Below are 19,285 nucleotides of genomic sequence, written 5' to 3' on the forward strand. Positions count from 1 at the left end.
GTTCGATATATCGGAAGAGTTGTGTGTGTGTGGATGGTTGAAAGGTCGGAATCGGGTAGAAAATGATGCAAAATTGTGAGAATTTTGGGCATTGTAGAATTATGTATATGTCCATTACATTTTTGAAAATATTGATAGGAGCACAATTGTCCTAGATTATATGAATGGGTTGGCGTTGGAATTTTTCAAAAATGTTGATTGGTAACAGTTGAAAATGAGAATGGGTTTTTCGGAATTTCAGGAAAACCGGGAATTTGTACAAGAAAAAAATACCGGTAGTACAATTTGTTGTCCCAACTAAGAGGAATGTTTTGCTGGTGGAATGGTTGGAATTGGTCGAAAAATGTGGACTGTGAAAACTTTCCAGTAAGAGGTGAAAATAGGGCTTTGGAAAACCAGGAATTCCTGGAAATTTTTATGAACTTGGAAAATGGTACTTTGATTGTCCAAGGTGAGTGGAGTGTGTGGACGGTTCAACTCGGTTGAGAAATGTGGAAATTGTGCAAGTTCACAAAATGGCCCATTAATTTACAACGGGAGAAATGTCCCGGAAAACAAGAAATTTTAGGTAATCTGTTGTTGTTGTTTTTTTTTGGGGGGGGGGGGGGCGCTCACGATTCCCAGTGGAGCCGAACGTTTTGATACTTAAACTGTTCAGATTGGATGAACATTTTGGACTTCGGCCTCCACTAAACTTTTGCGGCGGAATAATAATAATAGATGATTTTTTTGGTGTAGAATTGTATATGGGTGATTGCCATAATGAGGACCGCCTTGACGTCATGAATAGTTAATGAACTCGGCCATGGGAAACAGGAAGTAAACGTCACTAACACAAAAATTAGGCTAAAACGAAAACATCGCAGTGCTGAGGAGGTGGAGGAGAATGAGCAAACCGTCTCATTTGGCAGCGAAGATGATGAACTGTTGTGTTAAGGGTGGATTTCATGCATTGACGAGGTTAGTTTCACGTCACGTCCTTCCGGTCAGCGAACGAGGAGGGACAGTAAAACGTTAGCTCGTTCGAGGCCGTGCTTGTTGGCTCGGATGGTGCTGGCTTGAAGCTCATTATCTTCCGAGCTTGTTTTCACTTTCTCTGCCAGGAAACAGGTGCCGCCTGCCTGCTAGCTTCAAAAGCTAGCCAGCCAGTTAGCTCCTAAGCTAACAGCAGAGGCTAGCCCGGTTATCACACATGTTTTGTTTTCGTGGCTCTTAATTGTTTCCATCAGCTCCAATTAAAGACCTGTTGATTTAAATTGTGGTCTGATTGAGCGCAAACTCACTTACAGCTAACCGACTAACTTTGTATGTAATAGTGTCGTAACAACTACAATATGTCTGGAAATACAAGATGATGGTTGGTGATACTGCATAAGCAAGGCAGCCAAACTCATAGCATTACTACTTAGCACGGTGCAAAACCAGCTGCGTCTTTGCTCCAGTCAAAGGTCCGGGTTGAGACACTGGTGATGTCATAAGCCATTTCTCAGGTGAAAGATTGTTTGATGTTTTGCTATATGGGCTACAAATAGTGCTGATCGTCATCCCCGCTACCGTAGGCAACTCCTCCAAAGTGTCCAGTTTGAAGTACTGCAGATAAGTTCTCTTGTTCATGGCATGGACGAACAGTGTAATATGTCATGTAAAAAGTGCAACCAAGCTACGAAGTTACACAACATTTTTTAGTCAGATTTTGGTGTTTGGCTTAGTTTGCAGAAGTTAGGCCCGTAGTAGTGGGCTTCTAGCTGGCTGAATTGATTGATTGATTGATTGAAACTTTTATTAGTAGATTGCACAGTTCGGTACATATTCCGTACAATTGACCACTAAATGGTAACACCCGAATAAGTTTTTGAACTTGTTTAAGTCGGGGTCCACGTAAATCAATTCATGGTACAAATATATACCATATTTTTCGGACTATAAATCGCATTTTTTTTCATAGTTTGGCCGGGGGTGCGACTTATACTCAGGAGCGACTTATGTGTGAAATTATTAACACATTACCGTAAAATATCAAATAATATTATTTAGCTCATTCACGTAAGAGAGTAGACTTATAAGATTTCATGGAATTTAGCGATTAGGAGTGACAGATTGTTTGGTAAACGTATAGCATGTTCTATATATTATAGTTATTTGAATGACTCTTACCATAATATGTTACGTTAACATACCAGGCACGTTCTCAGTTGGTTATTTATGCGTCATATAACGTACACTTATGCAGCCTGTTGTTCACTATTTATTTATTTTAAATTGTCTTTCAAATGTCTATTCTTGGTGTTGGATTTATCAAATAAATTCCCCCCAAAAAAGCGACTTATACTCCATGCGACTTATGTTTTTTTCCTTCTTTATTATGCATTTTCGGCCGGTGCGACTTATACTCCAAAAAATACGGTACTATCAGCATAATACAGTCATCACACAAGTTATTCATCAGAGTATATACATAGAATTATTTACATTATTTACAATCCGGGGGGTGGGATGAGGAGGGTTTGGTTGATAACAGCACTTCAGTCATCAACAATTGCATCATCAGAGAAATGGGCATTGAAACAGTGTAAGTCTGACTTGGTAGGATATGTACAGCGAGCAGAGAACATAGTGAGTTCAGATAGCATAAGAACAAGTATATAAATTAGAAATACATTTGATTATTTACATTTGGTTATTTACAATCCGGGAAAGTGGGATGTGGAAGAAGGAGGGTGTTAGTCAAGGGTTGAAGTTGCCTGGAGGTGTTGTTTTAGTGCAGTTTTGAAGGAGGATAGAGATGCACTTTCTTTTACACCTGTTGGGAGTGCATTCCATATTGATGTGGCATAGAAGGAGAATGAGTTAAGACCTTTGTTAGATCGGAATATGGGTTTAACGTGGTTTGTGGAACTCCCCCTGGTGTTGTGGTTATGGCGGTCATTTACGTTAAGGAAGTAGTTTGACATGTACTTCGGTATTAGGGAGGTGTAGCGGATTTTATAGACTAGGCTCAGTGCAACTTGTTTTACTCTGTCCTCCACCCTGAGCCAGCTCACTTTGGAGAAGTGGGTTGGAGTGAGGTGTGATCTGGGTTGGAGGTCTAATTGTAACCTGACTAGCTTGTTCTGGGATGTTTGGAGTCTAGATTTGAGGGTTTTGGAGGTGCTAGGGTACCAGGAGGTGCAAGCGTAATCGAAAAAGGGTTGAACGAGAGTTCCCGCTAGAATCTTCAAGGTGCTTTTGTTGACCAGAGAGGAGATACTGTAGAGAAAGGCGTCTGGAGGCGCGCTGTGTCTTCCTGAAGCCTTTTGGGGTTGTCCGCAGCGTTTGTCCGTCTGTCCCACCGACTCAGTCGCATCCTCACTACACTGTATGTATATGTCCACTACCCCCCTCGCCTCCCAGGGCGCTTTGCTAAATGGAGTCGGAGCAGCTGTACCACAGAGGCCACTGCAGGAACAGCTACAACAGCATTGCCAGCGCTAGCAGCGACGAGGAACTGCTTGATGGAGCCGGCATCATCATGGACTTCCACACCACTGAGGACGACAACCTGCTGGATGGGGACGCTTCCTCCCCAGGTAGGGAGTCCCTTCATGTGGACCCGCTCAACTCCTGGTCATTCTATACCCACGCCAGAAACCTCCAATCAGATCGGACTTACTTGTGTCACAGACTGCCTGCTTCATCATCATCTTCATCATTCGCTGGCGTGTTCTAAACTTGTGAGCCTTCTCTAAAGTGTGAGGTTCACTATTAGGCCTGCACACAGTAGGTTCATCCATCCACTGCATAAATGTTATCCAGTAGGGTTTATGATTAGGTTTAGGTTTATGGTTAAAGTTGCACTCAGTGGTTTCATCTATCCACAAGGTTAGCGTTGAGGTTGCATACAATAGTGTCATCCACTGCATAAGGCTTGATCCACTAGGGTTAGGGTTAGAGCAGGGTTGCCCAAAGTACGGCCCGTGGGCCAAATGCAGCCCACCGAGTCATTTCGTTTGGCCCGCCTAAGGGTGGCTTCCCAAATGAAATACATGTTCTTACTGACCTCTTTCAAGCTCACACAATAATTGATGGTTAACTAGTTGACATATATACACAGACACTGTTCCATATACACAGATCATGTGCTGTGCGTAGGGCCCTGTGTTCTGTAGGGGCCCCCATTTTGTGTAAAAATGCATGTAAAATGTCAATCAATGATTGACAGGGCGCAAACTTATTTTTTTTGCAAGGCAAACAACCTGAAGGAAAGCCAGATTTGCAAACTTACCGGTATTTGATAAATTTGTGATTTTTGTTATAAATTTTTTTTTCCCCCAATAAATAATTTTAGTCCAAAACATGCATCAAATTGAACTCAAATTTGATTGAAATGGTACAAAAAATTTGGTACAAAATTTTACAACAAATGAGTGTGGACATTTTTTGTAGAGAAGAGTATGGGTGGGCTGCTCCAAATACAAAATGCCAAGGGCTTCAATTTAGCCAGGAGCGGCCCTGCATCTATCCATTTTATTTGCACATATTTATAGAACTTTAGTATTTCTACTGAGATTTGTTGTGTTTCACACCTAAAATTGGTGTTTGGCCCACGGCGAATTAGCACATTTTCACTTTAGCCCCTGGAGATAAAATGTTTGGGCACCCCCAGGTTAGCGGTTAAGGTTGCAAGCAGTAGTTTCCTCCACTACATGAGGTTTGATTCGTTAGGGATAATGTTGCATGCAGTAGTTTCATCCTCTGCAGGACGCTGGATCCAGTAGTGCCTCCAGCCCGCTAGGTGGAACAACTAAACTTGACCAAGTTAGAAAAGTGTGTGCGTATATTCAGCAGCCTTTGAAGGACATTTTATTAATTTGTACAAAAACGACGGTTTAAAGTGATACTTCTAAATGCTGATCTACCCAGGCAACCGAGCAGGCTGTGCATGCATGTGATGATGTCATCAGCCTTGAGAGTCAGCTGCTGCAGTGGGAAGAGAGGGAGACAAGAGGGAGGAGCCAGGCAAGAGAACACACACACACACACACAGGGATCGTGTTGCTTGGGCAAACATGGCAGCAGTTGACATACGCACACAGCAGTGCGTAGTGAAGCTTAGCCTAGCCTAGCCTATCCTCGGTTTGCCGTCTTGTCTGTCAACATGGAGGACGAGGACGCAGGCGCCGATCCCTATTTGCCTTACGACGGGGGAGGGGACACCATCCCCCTGCAGGCTATCCCAAGAAGAGGTACGTCATAGCTCTACCTCCATCCTTACGGGACTTTGCTATGTGAGGCGCTGTTGCCACTGACGACGACGTGCGGCGGTGCAGAGATAATGTGATTAGAGTGAAGGCTCAGGCCTGTGACTGTCACAATACATACATGAATTGTCTGAGCAGACCACCTGCACTGGGCTCTGCGACACCTGTTGGATGATGCTGGAATGGCACATAAGTCACATGATCGCTCCTCATATAAGGAATATTCTAATGTCATACATCTGAATGTGTGAGCGTTTGTCATTGCTGTGAGACCTTTGTGGTACTTCTCCTCTGTGCGGCGTGTGGCTTCCTGCAGGCTTTGTCAGCCTTTTTACGCAGACTGAGCAGAGACAAAAGGCCCCGGATGAGTTTCAGTTGGCGGCGGCCTACTCCCACTTAGCACCGCGTTGTTGCAATGAAGTGTCATCTACCTCCACAGATGTGGTCGCCTTGTCCATCATTCAGGGTGTAGCTTTGTAAAATTACTCAACAGGTATTTAACATTGTGGCCTGGAATCTGACACTGGAGGTGTTTTTGTTGCTTTCAGCTGGACGCTGTTGGGGTCATTTTGTACAGCTGGTCACATGATGGCTGACCCAGGAACAGCTGCCCGCAAAGCTCTCTGATCTGATTTACTACAATGACTGAGGGTCTTTTGACACCCACCTAAACACTGTTTTGATGCTATCCATCATGTAGTCATTATTGGTCCCTCATAGGCTCCAACTACACCATGTCTAATGGGGGCGGGGCACCCAGCAGCTCCACCCACCTGCTGGACTTCCTAGAGGAGCCCATTCCCGGCGTGGGCACCTATGACGACTTCCACACCATCGACTGGGTGCGCGAGAAATGCAAGGATCGCGAGAGGCACCGAAAGGTAATGAATGACGTGCTGAAATGATGACTGTTTGTAGAGATGTTATGCTAGAGGTCACGCCCCTCTCATAACCGCAGCTTTGGCCTGTTGGCGCCTTTTCAACAAATATTGACAATTTGAATATTGTGCGCCTCTCAACATGCAGAAAGTGAATACTTGAGTGGAGTAACTGGTGGTGTGTATGTGTGCGCGTTTGTGTGTGTTTGTAGATCACCAGTAAAAAGAAGGAGTCAGCATGGGAGTTTACAAAGAGTCTATATGACGCTTGGTCAGGATGGCTGGTGGTGACGCTCACAGGTTTAGCCTCAGGTGCGAGCACACCATATTCAAACATGTTCCTCCCTGTCCTGCAGGCGAATGTGGGAGACGCCTCATTTGCATCTTTTTTTCTCTTCCTCCTGCCAGGCGCGCTGGCCGGTCTGATCGACATTGCTGCCGACTGGATGAACGACCTGAAGGAGGGCGTGTGCCTGAGCGCCATGTGGTTCAACCACGAGCAGTGCTGCTGGACGTCTAACGAGACCACCTTTGCAGAGAGAGACAAGTGTCCCCAGTGGAAGAGCTGGGCCGAGCTCATCCTGGGCCAAGCCGAGGTAGCGTCAGGGGTTCGGTGGTGATTGGATGCTTCAATGCGAAGGGACTTCCTGGTTAAGTTTTGGTTTCTTCCTGCAGGGTCCAGGCTCGTACATCATGAACTACTTCATGTACATCTACTGGGCGCTGTCCTTTGCCTTCCTCGCCGTGTGTCTGGTCAAGGTGTTTGCTCCGTACGCTTGCGGCTCAGGGATCCCAGAGGTAATAACACCTGAAAAAGACATATTCAGTTCTTAGTGGGAAGCTTTGATTTCTGCTCTTCGCAGATCAAGACCATCCTGAGTGGCTTCATCATCAGAGGCTATCTGGGCAAGTGGACCCTGATGATAAAGACCATCACTTTGGTGCTGGCTGTGGCATCGGGTCTCAGTCTGGGCAAGGAGGGTCCACTGGTCCATGTGGCATGCTGCTGCGGCAACATCTTCTCCTACCTCTTCCCAAAGTACAGCAAGAACGAGGCCAAGAAGCGAGAGGTTCTCTCTGCTGCCTCGGCAGCAGGAGTGTCTGTGGCGTTTGGAGCGCCAATTGGTGGCGTTCTTTTCAGCCTGGAGGAGGTGAACAACATGAGGTGACGTGATGTGTGCTAACAAGTTTGACTCACCCTTTTCTGTCGTTCCTGCAGGTCAGCTACTACTTCCCTCTGAAGACCCTGTGGCGTTCATTTTTCGCCGCCCTGGTGGCCGCCTTTGTCCTGCGCTCCATCAACCCTTTTGGAAACAGCCGGCTTGTGCTGTTCTACGTGGAGTACCACACGCCATGGTCCCTGTTTGAGCTCATCCCCTTCATCCTTCTAGGGGTTTTTGGGGGCCTGTGGGGCGCCTTCTTCATCCGGGCCAACATCGCTTGGTGTAGGAGGCGGAAGTCCACCCGATTTGGCAAGTATTTGGTCATCAGGGTCCAAAAGTCAGTCTAGAAGAAATGTATGGTGTCAAAACAGTGCCAAAATCCTTGACGTGAAAATCTCACTCATTTCATTGCGCAACCTCTTATACCTTTTCCTCCTCCTCTCTGTGCGTGTGGTGATTTACATAACGAAGGCGTTCCTCAAGGCACCACTTTTGGCAGTTACGCATTTTTTTGTAATGGGATTTATGTAACTAAGGTGTACCTTGTTTACCTCAGATGCAGTCAATAATCATTTGTTGAACTCCTTTAGTTATGCTAGTAGTGTTTCTCAAAGTTACATTTTAGGTCCTCTCTTTGTCATTATTTGGGCTATTCAACTGGTAGCTCGTAAGTTTTGTTTAAAGGGGAACTGCAATTTTTTGGGAATTTTGCCTATTATTCACAATCCTCATGAGAGACAAGAACACATGCCTTTTTTCAAATGGATTCGTAAATAAAAGTCTACTTACAATGGGCCCAATGGGAGCCATGATGTCATTGCGTCTATTACATTTATTCCGACCATAAAACCCAATAGATAACCATCCAAAATGTGCCAACAATACTCCATTTACATTTCGAGAGTTGAATATTAACGAAGTATTGGCATTATTGTTATTATAATCGTTAACGTTAAGGACATAAATTTATCGCCGCATTGATCAGAAAGCCGTAACTTCCTTGTGTTGCTATATTGACATCCTCAGCTGCTGAACGGCTCCCTCGCATCTGAGCTTGTGAAAGTTAATTATAAATCATAAATAATGCCTCTCACCTTGATAGTAAAATGATGTGGACATAAACAGAGAAATTGGTCAACTTTGACAGCCAATTTAGACCCGGAGATGGCGGAAAAAGACACACGAGAAAGACGCCGGTTTGCACCCACCCTTTTTTTAACCATTCGGAAGGACTCTGAGTCATTCATCATATAAATGGGAATATATCAACATCCTAACAGTTGGCATCATAGTGAGAGCAGACTTTGTACAGTAAGTGATGTTTTACAATGTTTGTCTCATGATGTCTGCAGTGCGTAGTATCAGTGTTGTTGTTGAAAGGACAAGTGAACGTTGTGATGCGTCTATGAACTTAATGCGCCAACGTATGATTACAATTTTTAAAATACGTAAATATTACATGTTAATATGAATGTGCCTGTTACTACATTACATATATACTTACAGCAGGTACACACAATCTTGAAGGACGTGTTTTATTAGAGCGTTTTATAGACACAATAGAGCGACTCCAATAGGCTTCATTGTAAGCAGACTTTGATCGCGTTTAATTACGAGTTAGAATGCATAAAAAAAGAAAAACGTGTCCTTGTCTTACATAAAGATTGTGAACGATTCTGAGCAGATTATTAATAACACAATAGAGTGCTGTCATAGAGATTATCTTTGACTATTTTTATGTAGAACATCTTTAAAAACAACAGAGCGCTCCTGTAACTAACAACATAAGTAAATCAAATGTCTAATGTAGGGGATGCTGGTTCTCCAGAATATACATCATAAGAATAATATTGAAGGAAGATGTATGGCCCTCCGGTCCTTAGTTTTCTGGAAATGTGGCCCCCTAAAGACTTAAGTTTAATATCCCTGCTTTGTAGTCTAAAGCAGTGGTCCCCAACCTTTGTGTAGCTGCGGACCGGTAAACGCTTGAAAATTTGTATGGGGGGGTGGGGGTATTTTATTTAAATTTTATTTTTTTATCATAAAGAAATACAATCATGTGTGCTTATGGACTGTATCCCTGCAGACTGTATTGATCTATATTGATATATAATGTATATATTGTGTTTTTTTATGTTGATTTAGAAAGAAAAAAAAGAAAAAATAATATTTTTTTTAAATTTTTTGTGCGGCCCGGTACCAATCGGTCCACGGCCTGGTGGTTGGGGACCACTGGTCTAAAGTGTAGACAAAATAATCATTTATTTTCAAATAAAGTCCTTAGAATAAAAACAACAAAATACCACATAATTTTTATCACATTGTAAGGACTCTGGCACTAGGACATCAGAACCTCGATAAAGGGCCTATTAGCATATGCAGTTACATAGGTCTATATAATGCAATGTTGCAATTACCAGGGGAGCATATATCCATATAAACATTTTGCCAGCCGAAATACGCTATCTTTTATGACATCAAGTTGTCGTTAAAGATTGCGATCTTTGACACAGCATTGTCATAAATGTTAATGTCATTGTTTGACAGATGGTAGTGTAAAGCATGTATATTAAAATGAAAAAAATACACTAATATTGGCTCATTTTGTCTAAAGACTCTAATCTTCTTCAGAAGGGACACACAACAGGCTCACTCGGATTGGCTCCGGAGGCATTTAAAGTGACCAATCAGAAAGGAGGAGAGTTGCTAGGCCGTGCATTCAGTGTAAAAATATGCCTGTTTCCTTGTACTTTAGGTAAGTATCCGGTTTTGGAGGTGATCCTGGTGGCGGCGATTACAGCCGTTGTGGCGTTCCCGAACCCGTATACCCGCCAGAACACCAGCGAGCTGATCAAGGAGCTCTTCACTGACTGCGGCCCGCTGGAGTCCTCACAGCTCTGCCAGTACCGCAGCCAGATGAACGGCAGCAAAGCCTTTTCGGACAACCCCAACCGGCCCGCTGGGCCCGGGGTCTACGCCGCCATGTGGCAGCTGTGCCTGGCGCTCATCTTCAAAATCATCATGACCATCTTCACCTTTGGCCTCAAGGTGATCCTACGTTTCCAGCAAATGTTTACATGATCTGCAATCGAAGGGTCACTGACCCCCACACCCTCTCCCAGGTGCCGTCGGGCTTGTTCATTCCCAGCATGGCCATCGGGGCGATAGCTGGACGAATCGTTGGCATCGCCGTGGAGCAGCTGGCGTATTACCACCATGACTGGTTCCTGTTTAGAGAGTGGTGCGAAGTCGGAACCGACTGCATCACGCCGGGACTCTATGCCATGGTGGGGGCTGCCGCCTGTCTGGGTGAGTCTGTGGAAGATGGCTGGTCAAATTTTCTACTTTGTATTTTGCAAACACGCTTTTTTTTGTTCTTCTGCAGGGGGCGTAACCCGGATGACCGTCTCTCTGGTGGTCATCGTATTCGAGCTGACCGGCGGCCTGGAGTACATCGTGCCCCTCATGGCTGCCGTCATGACCAGCAAATGGGTGGGTGACGCCTTCGGCCGTGAGGGCATCTACGAGGCCCACATCCGCCTTAATGGCTACCCCTTCCTGGACGCCAAGGAGGAATTTACGCACACGACTCTCGCCAGGGAGGTGATGAGACCTCGCCGCAGCGACCCGCCGCTCGCCGTGTTGACGCAGGACGACCTGAACGTGGAGGAACTGCAGGCCGTCATAAATGAAACAAGTTACAACGGTTTTCCCGTGATTGTTTCCAAGGAGTCCCAGAGGCTTGTGGGCTTCGCTCTGCGCAGGGACATCACGATCGCTATAGGTAACTACGCCCTCTCCGCTTTATTGTCGTCCTGACACCTAATCACTTCCTCCCCAACAGAGAACGCCCGCCGCAAGCAGGAGGGCATCCTGTTGAACTCCAGGGTCTACTTCACCCAGCACGCCCCGACCCTGCCTGCTGACAGTCCCCGCCCCCTCAAGCTGCGCTCCATCCTGGACATGAGTCCCTTCACGGTGACAGACCACACCCCCATGGAGATCGTGGTGGACATTTTCAGGAAGTTGGGGCTGCGCCAGTGCCTGGTCACTCACAACGGGTGAGTTACATACGTGCTCGTCGGTCTGACTTTGTCCCCCCTCAGTGCTGCAGGTGGAGTGTTGTTGTTTTGGGGCAGGTGTGTTCCAGTAACTGGTGTGTGTTGCAGGATTTTGTTGGGCATCATCACAAAGAAGAATATATTAGAACATCTGGAGGAGCTCAAGCAGCACACGGAGCCCCTGGTGACTAGCCCCGCCCCTTTATACACATGACACACACTGTCTTAGGCTCCGCCTCTTTTGGAGGGATGCATGAAAGAGTGGCGGCGGAATCCTCTTGCTTTCACTTCCTATTGTGGGGGGGCCTGGGGCGTTAGTTTGTTGCGGCTTTCTAGGACGAGCAGGTCAAAGGTCAGCTTGCTACACCTAATGGTCGTGTCAGGAAAGATGTCAGCAAAAATCTGAGTTGTCGCGTCATTAATGACTTCTCCTCTTTCTGTGTGTCCTGAAACCATCCCCTCGGTCTTCGCAGATGGATGGCATGTGACCTGTCGCCATAGCAACCACTCGGCGGGTAGCTAGCCGCCTCGGAGAGCAATGTTGTCGTATATCCTCCTTACCTCAGTGTTGGAGCGTGCTGTGTTGTTGTGGTGCTTATAGCGCTAACGCTAGCTAGCCAGCATGTGCTGATCCATCCGCCATGTTTCATCTAAGCCAGCGAAAATATCTAGAAAAAGGCATTGCTGGCTTTTAGGAAACACTGGATTCACGCCCCCCTCTTTGCTGACCTTTGACCCCTCCATCACTGCAATCTGCCCCTGGTCTCCCAAGCGTCTTGGGTGACCAGAGTGCGGTCTTTCCTGCTACTCTGTCGCTGGAGTTCCTGTGACGACTAAACACATTCCAGTGTCGCTGAGATGCGGTCCTGATGATGGCGTTGCTGTGACAACAGCAGCACGTTTTGTCACTCCAGTTTGGTGTCCCGGCTGACTCTCATTCAAGTAGCTTGGTGCATCCTGGGAACTCATCTCCTGCTTCTTTTTGCAGAATCCTGTCACCACTTCCCATGTTTCCCTCCCCGGGACCAACATAGAGCACCTTTCACTGCTTTCCCCCTTCTGGTTTCTTCCTCTTCTCCTCTTGGCCACCTTTATGTCAGCATAGACACCGTCCAGAATGCAACTAGTCTGTGGACTGTGTGTTTCTGTCTCACCACCGGGACGGATTGTGCCGTTAAAAGCATCGTAACGTCCTGGCTAACCTCCTCACTCTGTCTCCTCTGCAGGCGGCTTCTTGGCGTCATCACAAAAAAAGATATTCTTCGTCACATGGCTCAAATGGCAAACCAAGATCCCGAGTCCATCATGTTCAACTGATCCGCTCCTTCCAGGACGGCTGGGTGGGAGGGGGAGGTGACAGCGAGGAGGAGGAAGTGCACCTACTGGACGGCGCCAACCTATGACACTTTTTGTTTCCTTTTCACTTTTGAGCTTCATAGACTCCCCCGGTGGTCATTAAAGGGAACACCTCACGCATGCGCTCTTGTCCGCTCACACACAACGATGTGGTATTGACCGCAGCTGGACCTGTGAACCTTCCTCACCTGTCCGTCCTCCTGAATGAACTTTATCGTGCCCGGTTGCCACACTAGATTAATGTGCTTGCCTGGGAGATTTGAAAAGGAGAATCGAGCATCCGTCCGTCCGTCAGCGTGAAATGAAGGTGAAACATATGATGCAATTTGTCAATTTACTTTTCACTCCTGCTACTTTTCCATCGGGAGACTGTGTCCTCATGCCGAAGTTTCCGGGCCTCTGGAGAAATCTGTGGATTTATTTATCATCTCCACTGTTGAAGATGGTTGGCATAGGGAAGGGTGTTTCCTCTTCAACTTGATGTTTCCTCAATTATGTGCTGTGTCAATGAAGTTGTGCATCGTTGTGAAGAATTTCATGTTAAATTTATTTGATTGTACATTTGAAACAGGATGATTCATTAAATTTGCTTTGAAATTTTAGCAACTTATTGTGCAATGTTTCCCCACTATTAGGGGATATCGACACGTGTACACATGTAGGGAGAATTGGTAACATATATGTGTGCATTAGGACTGCAACCATTCATCTATTACTTGCCGATTAATATAAGGCTACTTTGAATAATGTAACTAATACAAATTTATTAAATCTGGGCTGCATGGAGTGCCTGGCACGTTTTATATGCGGACATACTGTAGTTTCCACACAGGCACTGCAATAAAGCACACAGAAAAGACCACGCCCCACACAGGAAGTGACATCAGTAAGAACGCGCCACAGCCAGCTTCATAACAACTCGTTCGGTAACTCGGCGGGAACCACTAGAAAGATGGAGGCGAATCATCCAGACATGCCCGTGTTTCTCCTTCTTGTACATGTACAGGCGCTTATGGAAATCACACATGAATACCTTAAGAGAAGGAAACACGCGATTACAGCAATTTCGGATACAACACATTTCAGACGTCTACATAGCAATGTTGAGCGACGGTCTTGGATAAGACCTGGAAGAACGACGGCCTGGTGGGATATGTTTGTCAACGACTGTGTTGTGCCGGAGGAATGGCAAGATAACTTTCGAATGTCCAGGTCAGCTGTCATTCTACTTGCCGAAAAACTTCGTCCATTTGTCGAAGGAGAGACAACGAGAATGCGAGCTCCCGTGGATGTGTTAAAAAAGGTAGCGTGTACTTTGTATTACCTGGCCGACGAGGGAAGACTACGAAAAACGGCGAATGCATTTGGACTGGCAAAGCAGACTGTATCAGTTATTGTCCGCCATGTATGTCGCGCGATTACTCAACGTCTTGGTCCAGAGTATATACAGTCACCAAAAACGGAGGCAGACGTTCAAGATCTTGTTGAAAATTTCCATGAAGCCCACGGTATGCCGCAGTGTTTGGGTGCAATTGATTGCACGCATATCGAGGTCCGGAAGATGTCGTGTAACTCGACGGATTTCATCAACAGAAAGGGCAGATACTCTTACAACGTACAGGCAGTGTGTGACTACAAATATTGCTTCATGGACGTGACTGTGAAATGGCCAGGTAGCGTACATGATGCCCGCATCTTCACTAACTCCGCCATTAGCGTGCAGCTACAAGATGGAATCATCCCCTCGTGTCCCAAACAACTGCTGGAAGATGAAGATCCGGTCCCTGTTTTTCTTTTGGGTGACCCAGCTTATCCCCTGGCGCCATATCTCATGAAAGAATACCCCAACGGTGGAGTCGACACACAACAACAATACTTTGGGTATTCTCTGTGCAAGGCCCGCATGGTCATCGAGCGTGCGTTTGGACGACTGAAGGCACGCTTTGGTGCACTGCGCCGCCCCATGAACATTAACCAGACTGACCTACCATTCGTTGTGTATGCTTGTTTTGTACTCCATAACTACTGTGAAGCCATGAAGGAGCCACTAAACGAGCAGTCAGTGGTTGCTGCCTTGGAGTACGACTGCCATTTTCAGCCTCCAAGCACAGGCTGGATTGCAAAAATGGAAAATGAAGGAGAAGGCAAAAGAGTGAGGAGTGTTCTGACCAGATATTTGGGTTCCCTAGATTAATTGTTGTAAAATGTTCTTCATCAAATTGTCTACTTTCTCATGTCGATTAAAGATTTGAGTCATATGTGATGGCTCAGGTGTGATTCACTACAATAGGGCCCCACAGCACACTGGATTCTAGTTACCGTATTTTTCGGAGTATAAGTCGCACCGGCCGAAAATGCATAATGAAGGAAAAAAACATATAAGTCGCACTGGAGTATAAGTCGTATTTTGGGGGGAAATTTATTTGATAAAACCCAACACCAAGAATAGACATTTGAAAGGCAATTTAAAATAAATAAAGAATAGTGAACAGGCTGAATATGTGTACATTATATGACGCATAAATAACCAACTGAGAACGTGCCTGGTATGTTAACGTAACATATTATGCAGGCATGTGATTTTTCCGTCTAAAGTCGGAATTCCGTCTTTTTTAATCTCGGGGGGGGAAAAAAATTATCTCCCGTTTTTCCGTTTTTTTTTCCGACCCTAAATCAAGATTCGAGACGTAGTTTATATTACGCCGTAGTTGATTGGTCGATATGTTCCTTGTGACCAATCAGGACATCTGTTATGAATGATGACGTTAATAACGTCATCATTCATAATGGTTACTACGGCCATTTTCCATATGCAAACAATGTCGGTTCTCGAGAGAAAGGACGCTTTACGGGTAAAAGAAATTGATAAACATGTCAAAAATAAGTTTCGATGGGACTGGATGGAAAGGGAAATCACTGATACTGTTGGGAAGAAGGAAGTTACGACTTTGTTCGGTGATTTTATTTGGAAAATCGATCGTCCCGGAAAGGTTTTGTACATGTGGTGTTATGATAATATTGACTATGGATCACAAGGTTTCAAGGCTTTGGAAGTACATGCGAAACGCCAAAAACAAATGAAACAACTTGAAGCAAGGAAAACCAACTTTTCACTAGCTGGTACTTTTGGATGTCAACCGAAAGTGAGCAAACCTTACGGACTTCATCCTTTGTTTACATCGAGAGGAAAGATCCACCCAAACAACCCACTTCAGTTGCAGACAGGGTCGTTAATAATGAGGTAAGCTAAAAAACATTTGCTTGCGAAATACGCATGTTTGTTTTAAATATTAACCAATTATTGCTTAGCGAAATATAAATGGGGTTTTCTAAAAATAAAAAGCCACGTGAAAATATATTATGAAATTACAGAAATTCAAAGAGTCGCATTATTGATTCCAGTTAACAATTTGAAATAAATTTGCATATAATACTATTTTGTAATATTAAGTTCTTATGTAGTCTGTTGAAACTATTGTCAGTGGTGTAACAATCTTGAAGGTAAATATTTTCACACTTGTTTCATGCAATATGTCAGTGTCCTCACATTATTATTTTTCCTATTTTCAAATATGAGTAAACAATACTAAACATGTTTAATTCTTTTCATAAATGTATATCCTATTTTGGGGAAAAGAATGAAATGTTTACATTACATGAACTGAAGTAATGTGGTAATACTGTAAATAAACTGTAGATAATAACACTGATCAATGTGACACCTGTGGATGTGAAATGAACACAAGATGTAAATATTAGTGACTAAATACTGTTGGGACTGAACCATATACAGTGATTCATTAGGATAATTGGGTTATGTATGTTCTATTAATGATGTTTTCATGTCTTTAAACACTAAAATATTTTCTTCAAATGGTGCTGTCTTTGTTAATTTTAGCATGTTAAATTGGTGAAAAACCAGGAGCTTCGGACGCCCCCCCTTGTACCCCCACCAGGGCACCGCCCTGGACCTGGCTGGGGCCCTTCGTCCCCCAGACCCCCGGAAATGTTTTCAGTCTTTTTCATTGTGGTCAAATCACATGCCTGATTATGGTAAGAGTCATTCAAATAACTATAACAGATAGAACATGCTATACGTTTACCAAACTATCTGTCACTCCTAATCGCTAAATCCCATGAAATCTTATACGTCTGGGGCCGTACTTATGAAGCTTCTTAGAATTACTCCTAAGAAGTCTGCTAAGAGTTGACTTAAGAGTAAATAAATTCTTCGCTGAAAGCTGCACTTAAAAGTTAGTTATCAAGCGTCTTACTCACACTTTCAGCGAAGTGTAGGACTGAATCTTAAGTGTCACACTCAGAGCTGAATTACGACATTACTATGTGCCGTAAACGGAATTTTAGGTGACGTCATTTCTGTGTCTATAGAAATGACCAATCACGGAAGGGAATCCGTTGTCTAAGAATAAAGAAATATCTTGGAAATATTTAAGTGGACAATGGGAGTGTATATTTTGACAAACTACAATATAATACAAAACAAACTAGTCCCCGCCGGCACTCACGCTACCGCTCCCTCTCTTCTATCGCCCACACACTCACTGACGTCACTCACCTCACGGCCACACACATACGCTGCTGACATAACATTTTCTTTCCAATTCATTAATTAGGCAACTAATTTGAAACTGGTGTGGGTGGCTCTATATATACTAGCCCACTGCAGACACATGCAGAAATCAACAAGGAATCGAAAAGTATTAAATCTGTGACAAAAATAATATCCGCTCTGTCTAAACGATACCGTTTGATCAGCTGCTCGTCATCAAAAAAAACAAAACATTGTTCCGTTCCCTGAACGTTCGCGCACGTCTCTCTCGCCTCAGTGCCATCCCCTGCTGGCAACTCCTAACCACTTAAGACACCTCTGAAGGTCTCTTAAATATCGTGGAGAGTAGGAGTGATTCTTAGACTTAAGAACGTTGATAAAAAGCTTTTATTCTTAAGTTTGAGAGTAGGACTAAATTTCGCAAATTCTCAGGACTTAAGTGTAAAATGGCACTCTAAGAAGCTTGATAAGTACAGCCCCTGGTCTCTTACGTGAATGAGCTGAATAATATTATTTGATATTTTACGGTAATGTGTTAATTTCACACATAAGTCGCACCCCCGGCCAAACTATGAAAAAAACTGCGACTTATAGTCAGAAAAATACGGTAATTGAAATACAACACAGGATATTGTTCAGGAGAAATGTTATTTAATTTAAAAACTTGCACAAAAGCTACACAGCAAACTATTTACAATATAGCTCTTTTTTTTAAACAGCACAACTTCACAGTGAAGTCAAGTCATCTACTGGAGAGCTCAGAGCAGATGGATGCTCAGGTGATGTTCATGCCGGGTCCTTGGTGATGATATTGGCCTGAAGTGTGGTGTAGCTATTGTGTGCTTGGCTGTGTTATGTGCTTCACCAACATTTCTATACTGGAGGTGATGCGGTCCATACTGTGCATAAACTTGCGGTCCGTCTCTTCTTGTCGTCGGTAGAAGTGCCGTTTCAGCTCAAGGTCCTCTTGGGCTATGGACGCGGGGGTTAACGCCTTGCGAAGTGTCTGGGTACGGTAGTCGCCCAGCTCTTCATCAAGACGCCGCTTACGACTCTGTGAGGCCGGCTCTTCGGCCAAGCTGCCGGTCGGTGATGGCTCGCCTGACGACAGTTCCGGGGCGTGTGGTGCTCTTTCCAGGTCGCTGGTGTCGAGACCCTCGCCCGTGGCAACGGTGGCCGGGCATCCTCCCCAAATCGACTCACATTCGTCAAAGTATATAAGCACCACACGACCGTGTCCACTTTTGCGCCCCGAGTCGACTGCTTGTCGGTACCGCACACGGATGTTCTTTAATTTTGTCGTAAGGTGTGCTGTTGAAACAAAGACATTGGATTAATGGCGGCACAAAACCGAGGGTAGCCTACGGTCAACAATCAACCCCATATCTCCTCCCCCAAAACAAAAGAGTGCTCCTCATTCTACACACAGATTATGGTTAAATTAAGCCAGAATGACCTTGTTACAAAAACATGCCTTTAGTTATGTCCTCTGTTTGGTGGGGAAAATCTTTGGCGCTTAAGCTGGCCTCCATCGGCGAGGGGTAGCGCTCCAGAAATCGCGCAAGAATGTCCCCGTATTTGGATTGCGAGGACTCCCAGTCAACGTTTTTCGCCGCCATGAAGGTTTTGTATTCCTGTGTTACTTTTAGTAGTAACTCCACCTCGTCGTCGGACCAAATAAAGAATTCCCTTTTCCTCGCAGAAAGAGTAGCCATTTTCGTATATCGTCGCAGATAAGTAAGAATGCACTTCCAGGTCAGAGGTGACTATTTTTTCTTCTTCGCGCATGCGTACTAGATTGGGAGGGGGTGGGGGTTTTAAACGACCATTGTGTGTGTGTGTGTGTGGACACGGATAACCTGAGCCGGCTTAGTGTAGGCTGTAAACTATGTTTCATCCGATTACTTGATTAATCGAATTTTAGCTGCAGCCCTAATGCACATACACGCATAGCTGGCTAATACCATATCGCACCTTCACAGTTGTATCAAGACTAGAGTGCACAAGTGACCTTCTACCG

The 19,285-nt window shown here is 44.8% G+C and overlaps 2 protein-coding genes across 8 annotated transcripts; one reads left to right on the plus strand and one right to left on the minus strand.

Moving 5' to 3' along the window:
* The first annotated feature begins 790 nt into the window (after positions 1-790).
* Positions 791-13,294, plus strand: clcn3 (chloride channel 3). Of its 7 annotated transcripts, none has more exons than XM_062065538.1 (15): positions 791-960; positions 3,391-3,566; positions 5,958-6,118; positions 6,328-6,427; positions 6,524-6,711; positions 6,791-6,913; positions 6,979-7,266; positions 7,335-7,587; positions 10,034-10,326; positions 10,401-10,587; positions 10,664-11,062; positions 11,123-11,339; positions 11,448-11,523; positions 11,813-11,854; positions 12,566-12,713. In XM_062065538.1, the coding sequence occupies exons 2-14, from the start codon at positions 3,404-3,406 to the stop codon at positions 11,825-11,827; spliced, it is 2,463 nt and encodes an 820-aa protein (XP_061921522.1). In that variant the 5' UTR covers positions 791-960; positions 3,391-3,403; the 3' UTR covers positions 11,828-11,854; positions 12,566-12,713. The 7 variants fall into 7 exon arrangements, with proteins under 7 accessions (XP_061921522.1, XP_061921519.1, XP_061921521.1 ...); XM_062065540.1 differs by lacking the exons at positions 791-960; positions 11,813-11,854 and adding exons at positions 4,738-4,803; positions 4,900-4,995 and having other exon boundaries at positions 3,479-3,566; positions 12,566-13,293; XM_062065535.1 differs by lacking the exon at positions 11,813-11,854 and having other exon boundaries at positions 12,566-13,294.
* A 4,602-nt stretch (positions 13,295-17,896) lies between these two features.
* Positions 17,897-19,049, minus strand: LOC133662785 (uncharacterized). Its single transcript, XM_062066941.1, has 2 exons — positions 18,740-19,049; positions 17,897-18,576 (listed from the first exon to the last, which is right to left on the minus strand). Exons 1-2 carry the CDS (start codon positions 18,978-18,980, stop codon positions 18,098-18,100), a joined length of 720 nt encoding a protein of 239 aa, XP_061922925.1. The 5' UTR covers positions 18,981-19,049; the 3' UTR covers positions 17,897-18,097.
* Positions 19,050-19,285: the final 236 nt, after the last annotated feature.

Source organism: Entelurus aequoreus, linkage group LG12, assembly GCF_033978785.1.
Source record: "Entelurus aequoreus isolate RoL-2023_Sb linkage group LG12, RoL_Eaeq_v1.1, whole genome shotgun sequence".
Taxonomy (NCBI): domain Eukaryota; kingdom Metazoa; phylum Chordata; class Actinopteri; order Syngnathiformes; family Syngnathidae; genus Entelurus; species Entelurus aequoreus.